Below are 18129 nucleotides of genomic sequence, written 5' to 3' on the forward strand. Positions count from 1 at the left end.
GCCTTCAGGAAATCGCTCCGGAGAACGGCATCAAGTATCTGTGGCTACTACGCCTCCCACGTTTCAGTGCGAGCTTCCTACTGGGTGATGGGAGGAAACACTAAGGCTCTCTCGCACTGCTGCAGAGCTCGGTTCCGATTTACCCAACTTGGAGACCACGGAGGCACACAGAATTCGGGCGGCAACAGCACCAGCTGATTTTCCGCTTTTCCCCTCGCGCTCTTCCGCCCGCGCCGCCCTAGCCCCCGCCCCCTCAGCCCTCCTGACAGGAATCGGCAGCCCAACAGCTCCCGCGTTTCTCCCCAGCCACACGCAGCGGCCTGCCTTTTATAGGCGCTGCAGCCAATGAGCGCTCTCTTTTCCTTCTGCCCGCCCGTCCGGCCAATCGCCGCGCCCCTTGTGTAATCTTCGGCTCCTCGGCTGCTCTCGGCTATTTTCGTTGTTGCTGGCTTTTTCAGGGGCAGTTCGCTCGCAGCCGGAGACGCTGCTTTTTTTTTTCCGGGTTCGGAGCCGTTCCGGATGCTCTAGGCTGCCGGATGTCTGATCTCCCGATAACTGAGGCGTTTCTGTACATGGATTATCTGGTAGGTGCGGGGCAGGGGTGTCGTGTCGCCTCTCGGACCCCGACGTGCCCGATGTCCCTCCGCCTGGAGGAAGAGCCTTTTTGCTTTCTTTCTTTGGGATGGGATGCCTTTGGGGTTCTTTCTCCCGCAGCAAGCTCTAGAGCTGTGCCGGGACTCGGAGGGGCGGCAGCTGAGACGGCGGGGCCGCAGCTCCGAGGGGGTGGTGGAGCTGACAGGTAAAGGTGCGGCCCGGGTCAGATGTGCTGTGGGGCGAGGGGCGCGCGGGCGCTCCCGGAGAGATGGGGCCGCGGCGGCTGGGCGTCCCCGCCCGCGTTCGGGTTCCTTGCTTCCTTCTGCGCTCCCGCAGAGGACTTTTCTTTCCCGCGAAGCAGGAGTTTCCCCCTCTCCCTTTAGCAGAACTCCAGGTACAATTAAAGAGCCATAACCAGAATGGCTTACTAAGTGCCCGGCAGGTCCGGTCATTTGGTTGTTATTAGATCTCTAAAGCTATGACCTCGGTCGCCGCGAGGTTTTAAAAGCACATTACCATAAAGTAGACGGGACTAATCTACATCGCAGCCTGGGTAGAAGGGGCTGGGTAGGGGCAGGCATTGCCTCACCGTTCCTGCCTTGGATGCACGCCGCTTTTACCCTGTGCACGAATTGGATCCCACCTGTGCTTTTTTAGGCCAGGCTTACGCTGAGAAGTTTAGGTGGGAAAAGTGTCAGCACAATGCTGGGACTGAACATTACTTTAAAAAGCACTTGTTTTGTGTGTGTGTGTGTGTAATTATGCAAGAACCATGTATTGTTCCAGAAATTATTTCCCCACAGCTGCATGTTTGTGTTCACGGGGATCCTCATTGACCCTGGCTGTGTTCGATCCTAAACAATGACCAGGTTTACCTTGTTAGCTGGAACCGCTATTGCAATGCAGAGTTGAAGCAGATGGTTAAAAAACATTGACCGTCCCTTCGTCTTGTTGAACACAGGCAGTTGGTTTCTCTCTGCAGATTGGCTTGGCAGAGATTTGCCAGTGCCTTCTAGGAATTACACTTAATTCTGTACTAAGAAAGACTGTGAATGCTTTCCTAGTCAAGAAACGCTGGACGAGGACTGGTTTTGTAATGTTATTTTGTATTTGGGCTTATTTCCCCTGAAGGTTCCTGGTTTGGTGGTCTTGTGGGGAGGGTTGGTTACTGCAGTTAATGCATGACCTTGTGAATCGAGGGGAGTCAAAAATTCTGAGTTCAAATTCTGTTTGGTTCATTTGTTGATGTCAGTAACTTCCTCTGTCTTTGTGATAAAGGGACATTATCTGCCCATAACGGGAGCCTGTGAAGGGGGTTATCTGATTAGGAGGTTCTTTAAAATACAAAGTGCCATGTAGGTTAAGAGAGTTGTTGGATGTTTCTTAAAGATTATTTTCTGAATTAAATAACTGATTATTTTGTAGCTTGTCTTATCAAGTACAGTACCATGGCTTTGTCTTGCAGTCTGCCTGAATTAAAGCCAAAGTTGAGGATAATTACCTAATTGGAAGGGGCTGCCCTTACCTATATTATTGAAAGCTAATTTTGGATTCTTAAGTAGTTTCTAAAAAGGAACTCAAGTTGTTCTGGTATTTTATTATTTTATTTACTGGGTGAGTTTTAAATTTGCAAATTGCATGGGGAAAAAAATTGGAAGACTGTTTAATTACTCAGGTTAATTTACTGATGGAGAGTCTAAGGGTGGGTGGAGGAATGTTTGTGGGGCTCTAGATTACCTTAAAAGCAGATTATTTCTTTGTCAGTTTCCTAACAGTTTTGTGTCAGAATCAATGGGCCCCAAGTTCGACATGGCCTTTTTGTTGTACCTGCCATGCCCCCATACACCCTGTTTTTGAAAAATCATTATTTTGTCACCTTATCTATGCTTTTTAAAAAATCCACAAGTGCAGTGAAACAGCCCCATAAAAATCACTTGGCTCATCACTGGCGGTGAGAAAAAAACTCTTAAAGGAAATAAGCCCGTTCTTATGAGTGTGCCAAATATCCGCTGTGAAAAGACTTAAGGAAATCCTTAAACATTAAAAGAAGAAACCCTCCTCAGGTGGTCTTCTGTGTTTACGTTTTGCTTATCAGCTCTCAGAGAAAATGATGTTCCACACACCATTCCTTTCTTCTTGCCTTTCAGACGGATTCATTTGCTCGTACATAATGTTTATATGGTGTTTATTAAAAACCAGTTTCTAAAAAATGAAAATCAATTTCATTGACTCTGTCTGGGATCTTATTTTAAAAATCAGTTCCCAAGTCCTTTTACCTATTTTCCAGAGAAAATATGCTCCTTTCATTCCGAGAGTTTAACTCTTCAGCTTTTGTTGAGCTTGTGGACTAGAGTAAGTACCCTGTGTATCACTTGACAGGAATAATTTGTGTGCCATCTTTTCTTTTTTTCTTTTTAATCGGTGTTTGACTTTCTTATTGTTGCTGTTGGAAGCTGGAAGAGGGAGCTGTGTGTGTGTATGCATTGTTCTTTAGGCTGGATGTCATCATTTAACCTTTTTCATTTGGAGGAGAGGAAGAGAAATGAGAGAAACGTAGATGTGCTGTTTTTAACAGCTTTCATTAAGATTGTGGTTATTAAAACAATTGATGAAGCTCTCTGATCTTAGAGGCTGCTGTTGATTTTTTAACTTAAAAGAAGTGCTCTCAATTAGAGGGGACAAATAAGGTGGATAGGGTTTTCATTGATTTCAGTTTAGGGAAATAATGGTAACTTGCTTATCCTAAATAATTATATGTATCGCCCTGTGTCCAATCTTTATTTGTTGAGTTGAATGAATATGAGACCGAAGGGACAATTCTTCTTTTCCAGCTTCTAAAGTAAGACAAGATAAAATCTGTTTGGATTAGGTGTTTTGCTCTGGGGAATGCAAAATGTATCTTTTACTCTTAACTTTAAGATGATCAAGATATTATTTGTTTAGGCTGGGTGGCCATTTAATATAAAAAATCTTGGTTTTCCGGTTGACGAGGGAATCTGCCTGGCAGGCCACATACCTTTTTCCCAATTTCAGGATGGGCTTTAAAGGCCATGTGCACACCTGTCAGGTCTGTAGGTAAAGATTCTGCTGCTGTTCAAAGGGCAGTACCAGCATCTTTCTTTCTGTCTCTCTTCTTACAGGTAGAATTAGTAAGACAACGTGTGGAGCTTTTTGAATATGGTAGGAGAAAATAGTCAAGTTATAATGAAAAACGTGTCTACCATGTTTTCCTGGAAAGTTGGATAAGATCAACTTCTGGATTCCTTTCGGTTTAATATTCTTTGTGTACCGATTCATGTTCATTGGCCTGGATTTTACCTTTCCCCCCCCTTCTGCCATCAAAATAACAGCAATAAAATTTCTCATGCTTTGTGTAGTGCTGTTGATGATTACATGAGACAATGGAAGGAAAGTGATTTATACACAGCACGTTGCTTTTCAGATGTAGAATGTCAATATAATGTGGTTAAGTTGCTGATATTATTCTTACACCTCCTGTGGAATGACTGTTACCATTCAGTGGTAAATAATGGGCTACCTTTTAATTTTTATTTTATTTTGTTTAAGGTTTTTTTTTTTTTGATGTGGACCATTTTTAAAGTCTTTATTGAATTTGTTACAATATCGCTTCCGTTTTATGTTTTGGTTTTTTGGCCCCAAGGCACGTGGGATCTTAGCTCCCCTCCCAGGGATCGAACCCGTACCCCCTGCTTTGGAAGGTGACGTCTTAACCACTGGACCGCCAGGGAAGTCCCTGGACTACCTTTTAAATTAGTCTCAGGATATGGAAAGATTTAGAGTGTCATCAGCAAGCAGGAAGTCACAAGACTCTCTTGAGGATTGTTTAATACCTATAAAAATAAAAGCCACCTTCGGATATTTTCTTTAATCCATTTAACAAATATTTATGGGACCCCTGCTTTGTGCATGACCCTGAAAGTCAGAGCCGATGAGCCCCCAGCTGGGATCCCCTTGGCTGTAGGGCTGGCAGGCAGGTGGCTCTACAGGAACCTGTGGCAGGACAGTTGGGTAGACACAGGGGGAGGAGGCTGCCTCTGATGTGCTCCTTGGCTGGCTGGTAGGTTTCTCTCTGCTGCTTGGGTTGCTGGTAGGTTTCTCTCTCATGTGTTTTTCTTTGTTTCACTGTGAACTAAAATGCAAAGCTAGGCCTGAAAATGTGACAACTAAAAGTGCTTCATTAGTCTTGGATGCTAATTGTCAGATAATGATCATTGCGTGTCTGTATTGGGTTTGGGATATAATAAGGCCAGGGTTCTAGTTTTCTTCCTAGTATAGGTTGATGAATGTGGTCTAGTTTCTTGGTCACAGGCTATACCTGCCATTATAAAAATTTGTGTCAATGGGGAAGATCAGGTGAGAGAAGGTGGGTGGATCAGCACAAATCCATCCCCATTTGCAGGATACAAACCAAGGAATCAACCAACCAAGAACAGAAACTCTTGATGTACACAGAGCTCTCAGGCTCTACTAAGTTGTAAGTGAGCCCATTCAAAACGAGGAGTGAAGGCACAGTTGTGACTTCATCTGATGTTCTGTTGTCTTAAAAGTGTGCTGTTTTCGACCATGAATGACTGTGATCATTATAACTTGTATGTTCTGACTATGTGTAACATAATGACATAAGCCTCTTTTTTTTTTTTTTTTTTTGCGGTACGTGGGCCTCTCACTGCTATGGCCTCTCCCGTTGCAGAGCACAGGCTTCAGACGCGCAGGCCCAGCGGCCATGGCTCACGGGCCCAGCCGTTCCGCGGGATGTGGGATCTTCCCGAACCGGGGCACGAACCCGTGTCCCCTGCATCGGCAGGCGGACTCTCGACCACTGCGCCACCATGGAAGCCCCGTAGATGTTCTTTTATTAACAAATCATAAGATAAAAATAATGGGAGCACAATAAACAGTTCTCTTATCAAAAAAGTTTTAAAAATATCCAGACGATGAAGCAGGAACTGCGATATAAAACAGTAGTTCTGGTTCTCGACCTTCTATTGTTCCAGGCTTGTAGAACAATTCCCCTGCCCTCTGGGAGCTTGCATTCTGAAGGACGCCTAAGCCAGGTGCTTGTAGGCATGCTGGGGGGTGAGGGAATTAAGCATAGGAGTTATGAGGGTAAGATCAGTTAACATTTATTGAGCATTTGCTGTGGTGCCAGATAATGTAAGTGCTTTCCACGTGTAATGCATTAAACCAAGGCTCAGAGAGGTTGTGTAATTTCACCAAGTTCACACAGCTAACAAGTAATAAGCTGGGATTGTGGCCCCAGAGCCCTCCCTCTTCACTGCATTCCTTCCAGCTTGGTGTTAAAGCTGTTGGAATGCAGTTGAAATTTTTACAGTGTATTTCATGTAAATACCATGCTGCTTCTTGAGTCAAGAAATCAGGTGCCAGGAGCAGGCTGACTGATGTTCCCACGCGCTCGAGGACTTGGCTCCGCTACATGACTGTTAAGAAGAAGGCCGGATAGAAAGAGAACTGTGTTGTGTCCTGAGCCTCCCGCCCTGTAACGTCCTGACTCTGGGCACTGAGGTGGCCTTCACCATCCAGTGTTTCATCAAGTGACCACAAATGGGTTTCCAGGCACCCTGGTACTCTGCCCCCTAGTGTCACTTCAAGGGCACCTTCAGGGCCACAAGCCCCAGTCATCTCTTGAAGACTCAGAAATCCCTGAGACTCAGAATCTATTTGGCAGTTTATTTGAAGTCTGCTCTGCTCCTTAACCAAGGGCTGATGGGAAGTGGGTCTGTGCCCAGCAGACACTAGGCCCCAAGTAGCCTTTTGCTTATGGATTTCAGCTGGGCAAAGTCTCCTGATGACATGAATTCCAAAGCGTTTGTTTTTGAGGTAGACTAGAAGGAAGAAAAGATGTTTAGGGAATGTCTGGTAACTGCATTTTAGTTAACAAATGCTGATACTTCTCACAAATTGAGTTAATGATGGGCTTTTATTTTGGAGCCTGCAGTCCCTCAGTTATGCTGTGCTCTGCCCAGGCATCTCCCTAAATGCTTCTGGGGTGTGGTTGAATCTAAGAAGCCCAGTTCTTGTTGACCCTCATTTCTGAGTATCAGCAAAGTGTTTGAGCACATTTACTTCCGGCAGGGCTGGCTTCGTGGGCGTGTGGCTTAGAAGGGCCCCCATGCTTGGCTTAATGCTCTGTGGTTACCATCTTGAAACTCTTAATTTTGGGCGCTTTGCGAACGTTTTCATCGCTGAATCTGTAACATGTATCAGTGCAGGGTCCCTGACTATCTTGATCATCCTTTTATCACCAGAATTGAGTCTGGAGCCCGGTAAATAAGGAACTATGTACCAAGTACTGTGCAAAGTGTTTCACTTGCATCACCCAATTTAATCCTCCCAACAGTCCTGTTAACCAGATACTGCTGACTTAGGCGCAAGACATACTGACTTAGAAAAGAGGGAGCTTAAGGCTTTGTGAGGTGGAGTAATGGCCGGGATCACGTAACCAGTGGAGTGTCAGGGCAAGGCTACGAGCCTAGCTTGGTGGATTCCAAGCCCATGCATGTAAGCATGGTTCGGTACTGCCAACCTAGCAATAATTAATAGTTGTTGAGAGGATGAGTGAGTGGGGCCATGTTTCGGGCACAGGGCTGGAAATTGAGAGGTAGCTTGATTGCTGCTGTCACCTGGGAGAAGTCCTCCTGGGAACTCAGACAGCCCCGCTTCAGCTGGGGAAGTACATGTGTTTGTACCTTAAGGTGAGAGTTTGCTCACTGATTTTGCTTTCGCTTGTTTACCCACTGTCTCCTTCACCCCGTGCATAAGCATTGGCATTGGCATTCTGCTCTTTGACTCACAGCCAAAAGCACATGATTTTAAGAGTAACTAAATAGGAACTAAAAGTTGGATTTGCAGGACCATCTCATTTATCAGGTTCCTTTGTACCTAGCGTTGCTGGGAATTGTTCTGACTTCTGGATTGCCTCTCTCAGGGTTGAGGACTTAGATCCTAGCAACTGGGGCCATGTCTCCCCCAGAAGGATTCCTGGGGGTTCTTTTTTCAACAAGATAGCTGCTTCTCTGGCCTCTCTGGAGGAAGCAGATGACAGTCTGGAGCCATCCCAGGACCACTGATTGAGGCGCAGAACGCCTACACCTGTTCCTAATCAATCTGCACCTGGAGTCAGGAGCTAAAGCAAAATACAGTTCTTTCAAAGTTTTATTTTTAATAAATGCAAGTATTTAGAAAAAGTACAGAAAATAAGAAAACACATTTCTGTGTACCTACCTCCCTGATTGAAGTTGTTAGCATTTTGCCATTTTAACTTCAAAACTCTGGTGTTCTTTAAAAAAAAAAAGAAAGAAACTTTAAGGCGAAAGCCTTCTGCTCTCCCCTGCTTTCTTCCTCTGTCCTTCTCAGTGGTGACAACTATCCCAAAGCTAGTGGGTATCATTCTCATTGTGTGTTTCTGCATTTTTATTATATTTGCATGTATGCATAGACAATATATAGTATTGTTCTGTGTGTGTTAATTTTAAAGGAGTTGTAGCAGACCATCCTTATCTTCTTGAAACCTGTTTAATTTCTCTAATGTTTTTAAGGTTAACAAATGTTATTGTATGTGTCTGTAGATATTTGTTTTATAGTTCTAGTTTGGATATTACCATTTCTGGTTTTATATGTAGAGATCTTATTTGGATTTTGTGAGAAGCTCAAAGAAAAGAATAGGTGTTGGTTTTGAGGCATGATTTTGCGTGTGTGTGATTACTTGTTTTTAGTACCACACGATGAATCATATAAATTGTTTAATGAAATTTTATGTGAATATCTGTCTTTTATGATTCAGTTTGTTTTACAGTTTAGAGCAGTCATTTTGTAATCATATTAACACATGTACATATATATTCTTGCCTGTGTAAGAAATGAGATTATTTTGGTAATATATTTATTATTAAAGTAAAAGCTTAGTGAGGAAATTTGGAAAACACAGCCAAGCACAATGGAAAAAATGTATATCTGTAATCGAAGCAACCCACAGAGATCCGATTAATATTTTTTCAATCCTGGATTATAATGAAGATATAGTTTTATAACTTGCTTTTTACACTTATGTTTCAGTTTCTCTTCTGCAACATTAATTTTCTGCATTATACCCGTAAACCATAATTCTCTTAACTACATCACCTTTTAATTGAATATTTTATGTTTGTTTAAATTTTTGTTTTATTTTGTTAATGTTTTGTTATAAATAATGCTGCAGTGGACATTCAATATAAACTCTTGGATTTTTTGTGATAGTGTATTGTTCTATGGTTTCAAAAAGAGGTTTCAGTGCCAAGGAAGTTTGGAAACTGGGTCAAACAAAGTTCAAGTTTCTTTATTGTACAGCCTTTACTATGCAAATGTACATGGTGCGTCTCAAAAAGGGAGATTATTACATGCAGTGTTTCTAATCCTGTGGAGTATTTTTATGATCATGTTCTAGTAGATTTTATGCAGGGTCAAAAGGTACCTGCATCTTAAAGCTTTGACTTATGGATTAAATAAGTTAATAAACCGTGCCTGGATGTAATCAGCTGCTGTTTGTTAAGTCAAAGTTATGTAATAGTAAAGACGGTGATAATGATGATAATTAATATTGATTGAGAATTTACTCTGTCCTAGATTCGGCAGGAAGTACTTAATATACATTCACCATTTGTTTGGTCTTTTCAGCGACCCTCTGAGAGGTGTAGGAACTTGTATTCTTGTTTTATGGTTGATGAAACTGAGGGTCAGGAGAAATTGAGTAATCCCAGCTGCCTCAGTTATTATGAGGGTTGGTAACACATCCGTAATCTTAATATGTATGTGTTTTATTTTGTGATAGAGAAGAAAAAGTTTGAAGTCCTGTATTTGATTCCTAGATATTCCACCTATTACCTGAGTAATACGAGTTGTTTTCCAAATGTCGGTCCATAGCAAAAAGGAAAAGTCAGAGTGTTACAAAGTCATTGTACATTTATTTTATAGTCTTAAAAATATGAGATTATATCTTTCCAACTTTGTGTAGATATTAGAATATGCTGTCTATTCTGATGATAGTGAACGATAGTATATCTCTCTCTCTCTCGCTCTCAAAATGTTATTACCTGTTAGAATAAAAAGATGACAATCCTTATCCATCCTCAGGTTTGTATGTATGTATATATTTAGAATGTACTTATTTCTAAAACCCCAAATACTGGGAACCTGGTCTAAGACAAATTAATCCAAACTACAATTTCCTCATTTGAAAAATTCAGATAGCATCAGAGCCTCTGTGATGACTATTGATTATTAAGTGTGTTTAAAAAAAAATCGCGTTATAATTTCTGTACCGATTGGTGTAGGAGTCCATATGACTCAATATAATGGCATTAACAGAAGGGGGGCAAGTATAGATAAAACGAGTCTGTCTCTTTCTCCTTGTGTATGTCTTGGATTCTGCCCTCCCCCAGCCCCCCTGCCTTTCAGTGACACCGTGGGGATTTTTATACTCTCCAGAAATGGCAGTGTACAATTTTTGTGAAATAATGTAACTAAACATTATGTCAGAGCACATACTTTCTTGTACATTTTAAGAGCTGGGCACAAAAGATTTGTCCTTGACCTTGGATAAAACATGTTTTTTTGTCTGTTCTGCAAATTACTCATATTAGGACTTCTAGTCCCAAAAAGAATGTTAAAGTTAATTTTTACTATCACTTAATTTTTATTTCCTCTTTTCTTCTCTGAGTCAGGTATTTTTAAAGATAGTAATTATGACTAGTAAATGAGAATCTTATTTGCAAAAAAAACTTTAACATAGGGCTGTAAGGGTTGAATGAGAATGTTTATACTGTACTTCATGAAAATAAGGTATTACATAAAGCTAATGTGCACTTATTCTTTTCTAATCAAATTTTTTTTTTTTTTTTTTTTTTGCGGTACGCGGGCCTCTCACTGCTGTGGCCTCTCCCGTTGCGGAGCAGAGGCTCCGGACGCGCAGGCTCAGCGGCCATGGCTCACGGGCCATGGCTCACGGGCCCAGCCGCTCCGCGGCATGTGGGATCCTCCTGGACCGGGGCACGAACCTGTGTCCCCTGTATCGGCAGGCGGACTCTCAACCACTGTGCCACCAGGGAAGCCCTAATCAAATTTTTTATTCACCAAATTGTTGTCTTCTTTTTAATTGAAGTGTAATTTGCATACAGTAATGTGTACAGCCTTAAAGGTACAGCTAGATGAATTTATATGTACCTGTGTCTTGTAACCACCCCAGGTGGAGATGTAAAACCTTTCTAATACCCCAGAAGGCTCTCTATGTTCCTTCCCAGGCAGTATTGACATAGATTGGTTTTGCCTGATTTTGAACTTAATATAAATGGAATCACAGCTTTGTATTCTTTTGTGTGTGATTTCTTTCAGCATGCCTGTGTAATCCATCCATGTTGAGTGAATCAGTAGTTTGTTCCTTTTAGTTGCAATGCAATATTGTATGAATATACTATTACTAATCTATCCATTCTGTTGTTGATGGGCGTTTAGGTTGTTTCCAGTTTGGGGATATTTGGAATAAAGCTGCTACAGACATTCTTGTGCATGGTTTTGGTGGAAATAAGCACTCATTTCTGTTGGGTCAAGTAGAATTTCAGGTTCACAGGGCATACATATGTTTAGATTCACTAAATACCACCAAACTTTTCCCAAAGTGGTTGTACCAATTAGACTTGTACCAGTAGTGTAAGAGTTCCAGTTATTCCGTATCCTCACCAAGTCTTTACATTGTCACTCCTTTACTTATTCTGATGAGTGTGTACGCTAAAGAAATGTAAAGTTGCCCAGAGCTACATCCGTGTGTTCAGGCATGAGAACAATATAGTACAAGAGGATTATAAGGCAGATTTTTTTAATTTGGAGAAATTACTTGGCCATAGTCTGAAATTCCTACATTATTGAGTTGTGTGATTCATTTGAAAATCCTGAAACGCTGAAGAGGTACTATGGAGGTTGGTTGACCTGGTTGTATTCCTGGCTTTGAAACAACTAAGTGTGAGGTTTGGGCAAACCAGTCAATGTTATTGTCTTAAATTTCTTCATCTATAAAAAGGTGGGATTAATTAGATAATCCTAAATGTTTCTTTTATTTCAAAATTTTTCTCAGTCATCTTGTATCCCTTTTGGAATAACTTTCTTCTTTTTTCCATTCTTTCTAATTCTTTAAGTGATCATAAATTTGCCTTTACAGAATTATCATTCATCCACTCAAATAGCTCTAATTTTTTTTATAAGCCTTCTAGGTTCTGGTGCTGTCCTGGGCACTAGGGATATACAAGTGAATAAGACATTGGCCTGCCCTCAAGGAACTTATACTCTTGTAGAGATGAAAAGTAAGCAGTTATGTTTTGGAGTGGCATATTCTATTCAGAGGGAAATAAAGGTTACTAATGCAGTATATGAAAGGGAAACTTAGACTTGAGGGCCAAGGAGAGCTTTTCAGAGGAGCCATTTTTAATCTGCAACATTGTAGCTGAGTAGAGTTGGCCAAGTGACAGGCAGGGCCAGAGCCAGGGTGAAGGAACAGCTTGTGCAGAGACTTGGGGGTGAGTAACTCCGTCGCTTCAAGGAACTCCAAGGGCTCAGTGTGGCTGGAGCAGAGTCAGGCTCAGTGTCTACACTTGAGCTGCAGAGTCCCTCTACAGTCACATTGTGGGAACCTTTAACGTTTGCCTAGAGTGACATGGTCAGATCTGGCTGCACTGTGGAGAAGGATTGGAAAGGGCAGCCAGACTGGAGGAAGAAGACCAGTTAAGAAGATGCTGTCCTGATTCAGGAATGAAATGATGGTATTCACAGCCAGGTAGGGGCAGGAAGGATGCAGAAAAGTAGGTGGATTTAAGCAACATTTTGCGAATTGCCAGGATTTTGTCATTGGATGTAGAAGATGAGACCAAAGGGGATTTTAGGGATAATTTTCAGGGTTTTGGTTTGAGCATCATTCTGGTTATCCATTCCTGAATAACAGAGTACCTTAAAACAGCGGCTTAATAACGGTCATGTATTTTACTCATGAATCTGGAGGTAAATTGAGTTCAGCTAGGCTGTTCTTGTTTTTCCCTTTTAAAAAAAATTTTATTGAAATATAGTTGATTTGCAGTATCATGTTAGTTTCAGGTATACAGCAAAGTGATTCAGTTATATATATAAATCTATTCTTTTTTTAGATTATTTTCCATTATAGGTTATTTACAAGATAACAGCTCACCCTTTTGAATTGTACAATTCAGTGGTTTTTAATATATTCATGAAGTTGTGCAACCATCAACCGCATCTAATTCCAGAACGTTTTTATCACCCCAGAAAGAATTCCTGTACCCTCTAGCAGTCGCCCTCTCCCTAGGCCCTGGCGATCACTAATCTACTTTGTGTCTCTCTATGGATTTGCCTATCCTGACATTTATTTACATTTCATATAAAGAGAATCATATAATATGTAGCTTTTTGCATCTGACTTCTTTCATTTAGCATAAATGTTTTAAGATTCATCTATGTTTTAATATATATCAGTACTTCATTTTCTTCTATTGCCTAATAATATTCTGTTGTATGGGTGTACCATGTTTTACTGGTCCATTTATCAACTTATGGACATTGGGTTGTTTCCACTATTGGGCTATTATGTTGCTATGAATGCTCATGTGCAAGTTTTTGTGGGGACATATCTTTTCAGTTCTCTTGGGTTATACCTAGAGTGGAATTGCTGGGTCATATGGTAACACTAGGCTTAACTTTTTAAGGAACTGCCAACCTGTTTTCCAAAGTGTCTACATCATTTTACATTCTCACCGCCAGTATATGGGGATGCAGTTTCTCTACATCTTTGCCAAATCTTGCTATTGTTTGTCTCTTTGAGTATAAGCTAGATTGTTCTTGCTCAGGATGCCTTATTACGTTACCGTCAGATGGCAGCTGGGGGCATCTCGAGGCTTCTTCATACACTGGTCTGGCATCTGGGCTGGGAACATGCAAATCTGGGGGCTGGAAAAGTGTGAACTCCTGCGGCATCTCTCTTCGCGCAGTCTTTCTGCATGAGGACTCAGGGGAGCGGCGTTGCTTACATCCAGCTGGAAGGCTCAAAGAGTGCATGTACCAAGAGAAACTGGTGGAAGCTGCTGGTCTTTCTAACCTGGCCTCAGCAGTCATGCAGCATCACTTGTACTGCACTTGTTTATCAAGGCAGTCACAAAGGCATGCTTCGGGCCAAGGGCAGGAGACAGACACCACCTCTTGGTGGGAGGAAGCCAGAGGATTTACGGGCATGTTTTAGGACCACGACAGGCATCAGGGAGGCTAAATGGGTCGTGTACTGTGATAGGTGACACTTGAAGGAATAGCACATGGAGAGGGAAGATGAGGACTTTGAGTCTGGAGTTTGCACTGCTTGTGGGAAGTCCAAGTTGAGATTTCGTGTAAGTAGATGGGAGCTGAGAGGTGAGCCTTGGATGAGCAGTTAAAAACAATATTGTTACTCGCCATATATATACACTATATTATTAAATCATCAGGTGGGAGGCATAGTGCTACATATTTTTCATGCATGATTTATTACTATTGGGGTGGCCAAAAAGTTTGTTCGGGTTTTCCATATGACGTAACAGAAAAACCCGAACGAACTTTTTGGCCAACTCAATATCCTTTTAGAGATTAGAAAACTGAGGCTTAGAGAAATTGTGTCATGCCTGTGATGTGATGGAGCCAGAATCTGAACCCAGGTCTGGATAACGTCTGACCACCCTAAACCACTTAGATGGTAACTGAAGCCAAGGTCACGTCCACGTCTGAGCTCGCCCAGGGAGGGTTGTGCTGAGTGGGGAGGGGAGAACCCGAGGAAGCCCAGTGCCTCGGCCAGGGCCGGCACATAGTAGGCACGCAGTTTTTGTGGGATCAGCCACAGGAAAGGAATCTCAAGAGGGAAAGAGAGCTGCAAGGTTGGGAGAAAACCTGGAGAGTGTCCTGCTGAGCGGGCTGAGAAGGGAGACTTTCCAGGAGGAGGAAGTGGCCAATTGTGTTAACTGTGGCCCAGAGATCCTGGAAGATAATGGCTGCACGGTGCTCGCTGGATTCGCGTCAGTGATGACCTTGACCAGAGGCTCTCAGAGGCCTGGTGCGAAGTGAGGAAATGATGCCGCTGCAGTCGAGACTGCCTAGAAATTTCACCACGAACGAGAAGAAGGCCAGGGCTGGAACTGGAGGGGGGAGGGGACATTGAGTGGCAGCTTTCCTTTCTAAAGGGGACCGAACTTGAGATGATTAAATGCCGATGAAGTGGAGTGTGAGGTCATCTTGCTGAGCGTGACTGAAATATGGTGGCGGAGGGGTTTGAGCTGAAGTAGCTACAGTGAAGAATGAGGGCCATGATGACCAGGGACACAGACTTTGCAGCTGTTTGGGTGTTGGTTTCAGGAAGGTGGGCAGTTAGATGGATAAAGGTTGGGATTTTTCCAAGGTGAGTCAGTGGGTGGTTAATGGGGTAGAGGAATTTAGGACACTGGCAAGAGGATGGCTGAAGTGATAGACCGTCTTGAGCTCTGAGTTAGTGGAAAGGAAGGAAGGGCGAGTAGAAAGTAGAGGATGCGAGGATGGGTGGTCTTGATGCGGATGAACGGTGGGAGTATTGGAGTTATTTGGAGTAACTGTTCAGAAAACTGGAGGGAGAGAAAGTTCATTGTAGGGGACAATAGGATGTATGAATTTAAGATTGCAGAGTGGCTCTCGGAGGGGAGTCTACAGTGCATGGCGGTGCGTGGCTGCGGGAAGGATGGGGAGCTTAAGACGTAGAAGAGGAAATACAGCGCAGGTGCTGGGTATAGCATCCTTGTGGCTGGCGAAGTCAGCAGGACCAGGGCAGGACTTGGGCTGGAGCAAAAGGCTGGGGCAGATTCAGAAATCCTCAGTGAAAGAGGGAAGGTCGGCCAATGTCCTTGACAAGGAGAGGCACACAGAGCTAGATGTTAGAGCTCATTGCCCGGAGTCTTGAAAGGAGTGGGGGAGGAGGAATGCCCTGGAGATCCTCGAAGGTGACCTTGAGGGACTGAGCAAGGTGGGGGGGGCATTTAACGAAGTTCTGTGGGTGTAGAGGAGTTTGTTTCACGGTTGAGTGCTGCAGGCTTTGGGTTGAACTGCCTGCCTGGCTCTACTACTCTAGCTTTGGCAAAGTTACTTAACTTCTCAACGCCTCACCTTCCTCCTCTGTAAAGTGGGGTGAGTAAGAGTAACTAACTACCTCTTGGGTTTGTTGTGAGGATTAACTAAAATAATACATGTATTTCAGAACAGTGCCTGGCACCTCTTTCTCTGCCACCCCCTCTTACTGTCATCATAGCAACGACAACGAAAACCCCTTCACAGCGTTTATATTGGCAGGCACTTTCTAAGGACCCTATGAGGTGTGTATCATTTCTGTTTTTCAGATGTTAAAACTGAGACATGGAAAGATTAAGCAACTTGTTGAAGGACATACAGCTAGGAAGTGGCAGAGTCAGGCTTTGAACCCAGGAAGTCTTGCTTCAAAGCCCTCCCTCCTAACCAATATGCATAATTAATGCGTACTAACTACACCACATCCCGACCTGTACCACCACGACCCAAGGGCAGAGGGCTCTGTGGAGAGACTGGGGAGGGAATGGACTTGCGCGAGGCTGGCTTGCTGGAGAGGAGACACAGAGCAGCGTGGGGTAAGGGTAACCGTGATCTGGAAGATGGTGCAGTCAGGCGGATGTTTTCCCAGAATAATTTGATCTAGCAGCTCCCCGGTCAAGGAGATGGGAGAAGGGAGGCCCAAGTTGGTTGTGTTGCAAGGAGGGAGTCCTAGTTCAGATAAGTAAACCCACAGCTCAAGTACCTGATTCTTCAGACCCTCAGCCTACTTTTCCACTAAGAGTGGTTGTACTTGCAAAGGAGTCCTGGTCCCCAGTGAGTGAGGGGATGGGGCTCTCTCCAGGGACGCACTGTGGACATCTGTCTCTCTCACACGGGCTGCATCTCCTTGGAGGGTGCCTGGAGTTTGGGTCCCTCAAAGCCCCTGGCACCAGTCTCCCAGGGCAGAGAACTGGTGGTTCAAGCTGCCGAGTCCAGAAGCTGACGAGGACGGCCCAGACCTTTCCACTGGACTGAAAGCTAGTAACAGGCAGCTTGTTGGGACCAGGAGTTGGTTCTGTGAAGGCAGCCTGCTTAGGGCTGTTTTGTCAGGGCAGCCTGTGAGCTAACCTGCATGTGACATGTCCAGAACAATCGCATAGTAATCCGGATGCACTGTTAATAAAGCTGCAGAGACGTGTGTGAGCCTGGCTTCTGTCTAGTTAAAGTGACCACAAAGCGTCGTGTTGTAGAAATAAGTTTTGGTTGGAGAGTTCACCTTTTGCCTCCTACTCTAATTTAAGCCTTCTCTCTTGCAAGTCTTCCACTGCCAGAACTGAATTGAGGCTCCTTCCAGGGCTGTTCCTGGGGCTGCCGTAGACAGTTAAGCTCATGGGACACCACACGGAGGTGCCTGGCCAAGGGGGCAAGCACACCTGCAGTCCAGCCCCTGCCCAGCTTGCCAAGGTCCCCATTGTGCACTGGCACAGAGGTGCTAATGGGCCAGCTACAGCCCTGCCTCAGGCCTTGGTTCCTATCTGTTACCGGACAAAGCACAGTGTTTCACAGTGCAGGGCTGGGTTGTGGGCCTCTTTGTGTCCCCAGAGCCTGACATAGGTACACAAGATAGCTGCTAAGTCAGTGGTTGGGCTGAGAGGCTGCACAGAGTAATATTTAAGGGCACTGACCTTGGAGTCGGACTCCCTGCACTTGCATTCTAGCTGTCAGTTACCTGCTGTGCAGCCTCTGTGCCTGTTTCCTCATATGCGCAATGGGCATAATAGTACCTACCACTCAGAGTTGAGTTAAAATATATAAAGCATTCAGTAGAGAGACTAGTACCATGAGCAAGATAAAAGTGTTTGCCATTATTGAATTGGAACTCTCTTTATAAAACAAGGATTTGTAGTACTGTTGTCACCAAAATGTTCTCACTCTGATTCTTCATTTTTCCAATACCAGCTTTTCAAAAATCTTTCTGCCTCCACCTAATAAACATAGCACGGAGTAACTAGGTTAACGATATTGCAGTTGCTTGTTGATGGGTTAAGTGGCAGCTCTTTCTGATTTATAGGGGTGAAAGGTCCTGGCATGGCAGAGGGTGGCCCGCATCTCTTCAGGCCAATTCTGCCTACAGCTGTTACGTAAGTTTGGCCAAATGAGCCAACTTACTTTAAACTAAGTGGGCAAGTTTTCTGAGGTCCTACTGTAGAATTACACTCGTTTGGAACTTTCAACTTCTCTTTTGTTGGAATCAAACAGTTTGAGAGTCAAGTTTCTGCTTGTGAGAACTTTTTTCCTAGCATGTGATTGACCAGCTCTTTTATCCCTTCTTCCCTTACGAATGTTTCCTGAGAGGCGGCACGTTGTAGACCAGTGGTCCCTAACCTTTTTGGCACCAGGGACTGGTTTCATGGAAGACAG

General features: G+C 43.7%; 1 protein-coding gene across 2 annotated transcripts in view; it reads left to right on the forward strand.

Moving 5' to 3' along the window:
* Window positions 1-318: 318 nt before the first annotated feature.
* ARL15 (ADP ribosylation factor like GTPase 15) overlaps window positions 319-18129 on the forward strand; it is a 415519-nt gene continuing 397708 nt past the window's right edge. Inside the window, exon 1 of one of the 2 annotated variants that reach the window (XM_033437851.2) lies at window positions 319-584. In XM_033437851.2, the coding sequence (XP_033293742.1) occupies window positions 537-584 (48 nt within the window). In that variant the 5' untranslated portion in view covers window positions 319-536. The remainder of the gene's footprint in view (window positions 585-18129) is intronic. The other variant, XM_004275132.3, reaches the window with a different exon arrangement.

This window comes from Orcinus orca, chromosome 3 (assembly GCF_937001465.1).
Source record: "Orcinus orca chromosome 3, mOrcOrc1.1, whole genome shotgun sequence".
Lineage (NCBI taxonomy): Eukaryota > Metazoa > Chordata > Mammalia > Artiodactyla > Delphinidae > Orcinus > Orcinus orca.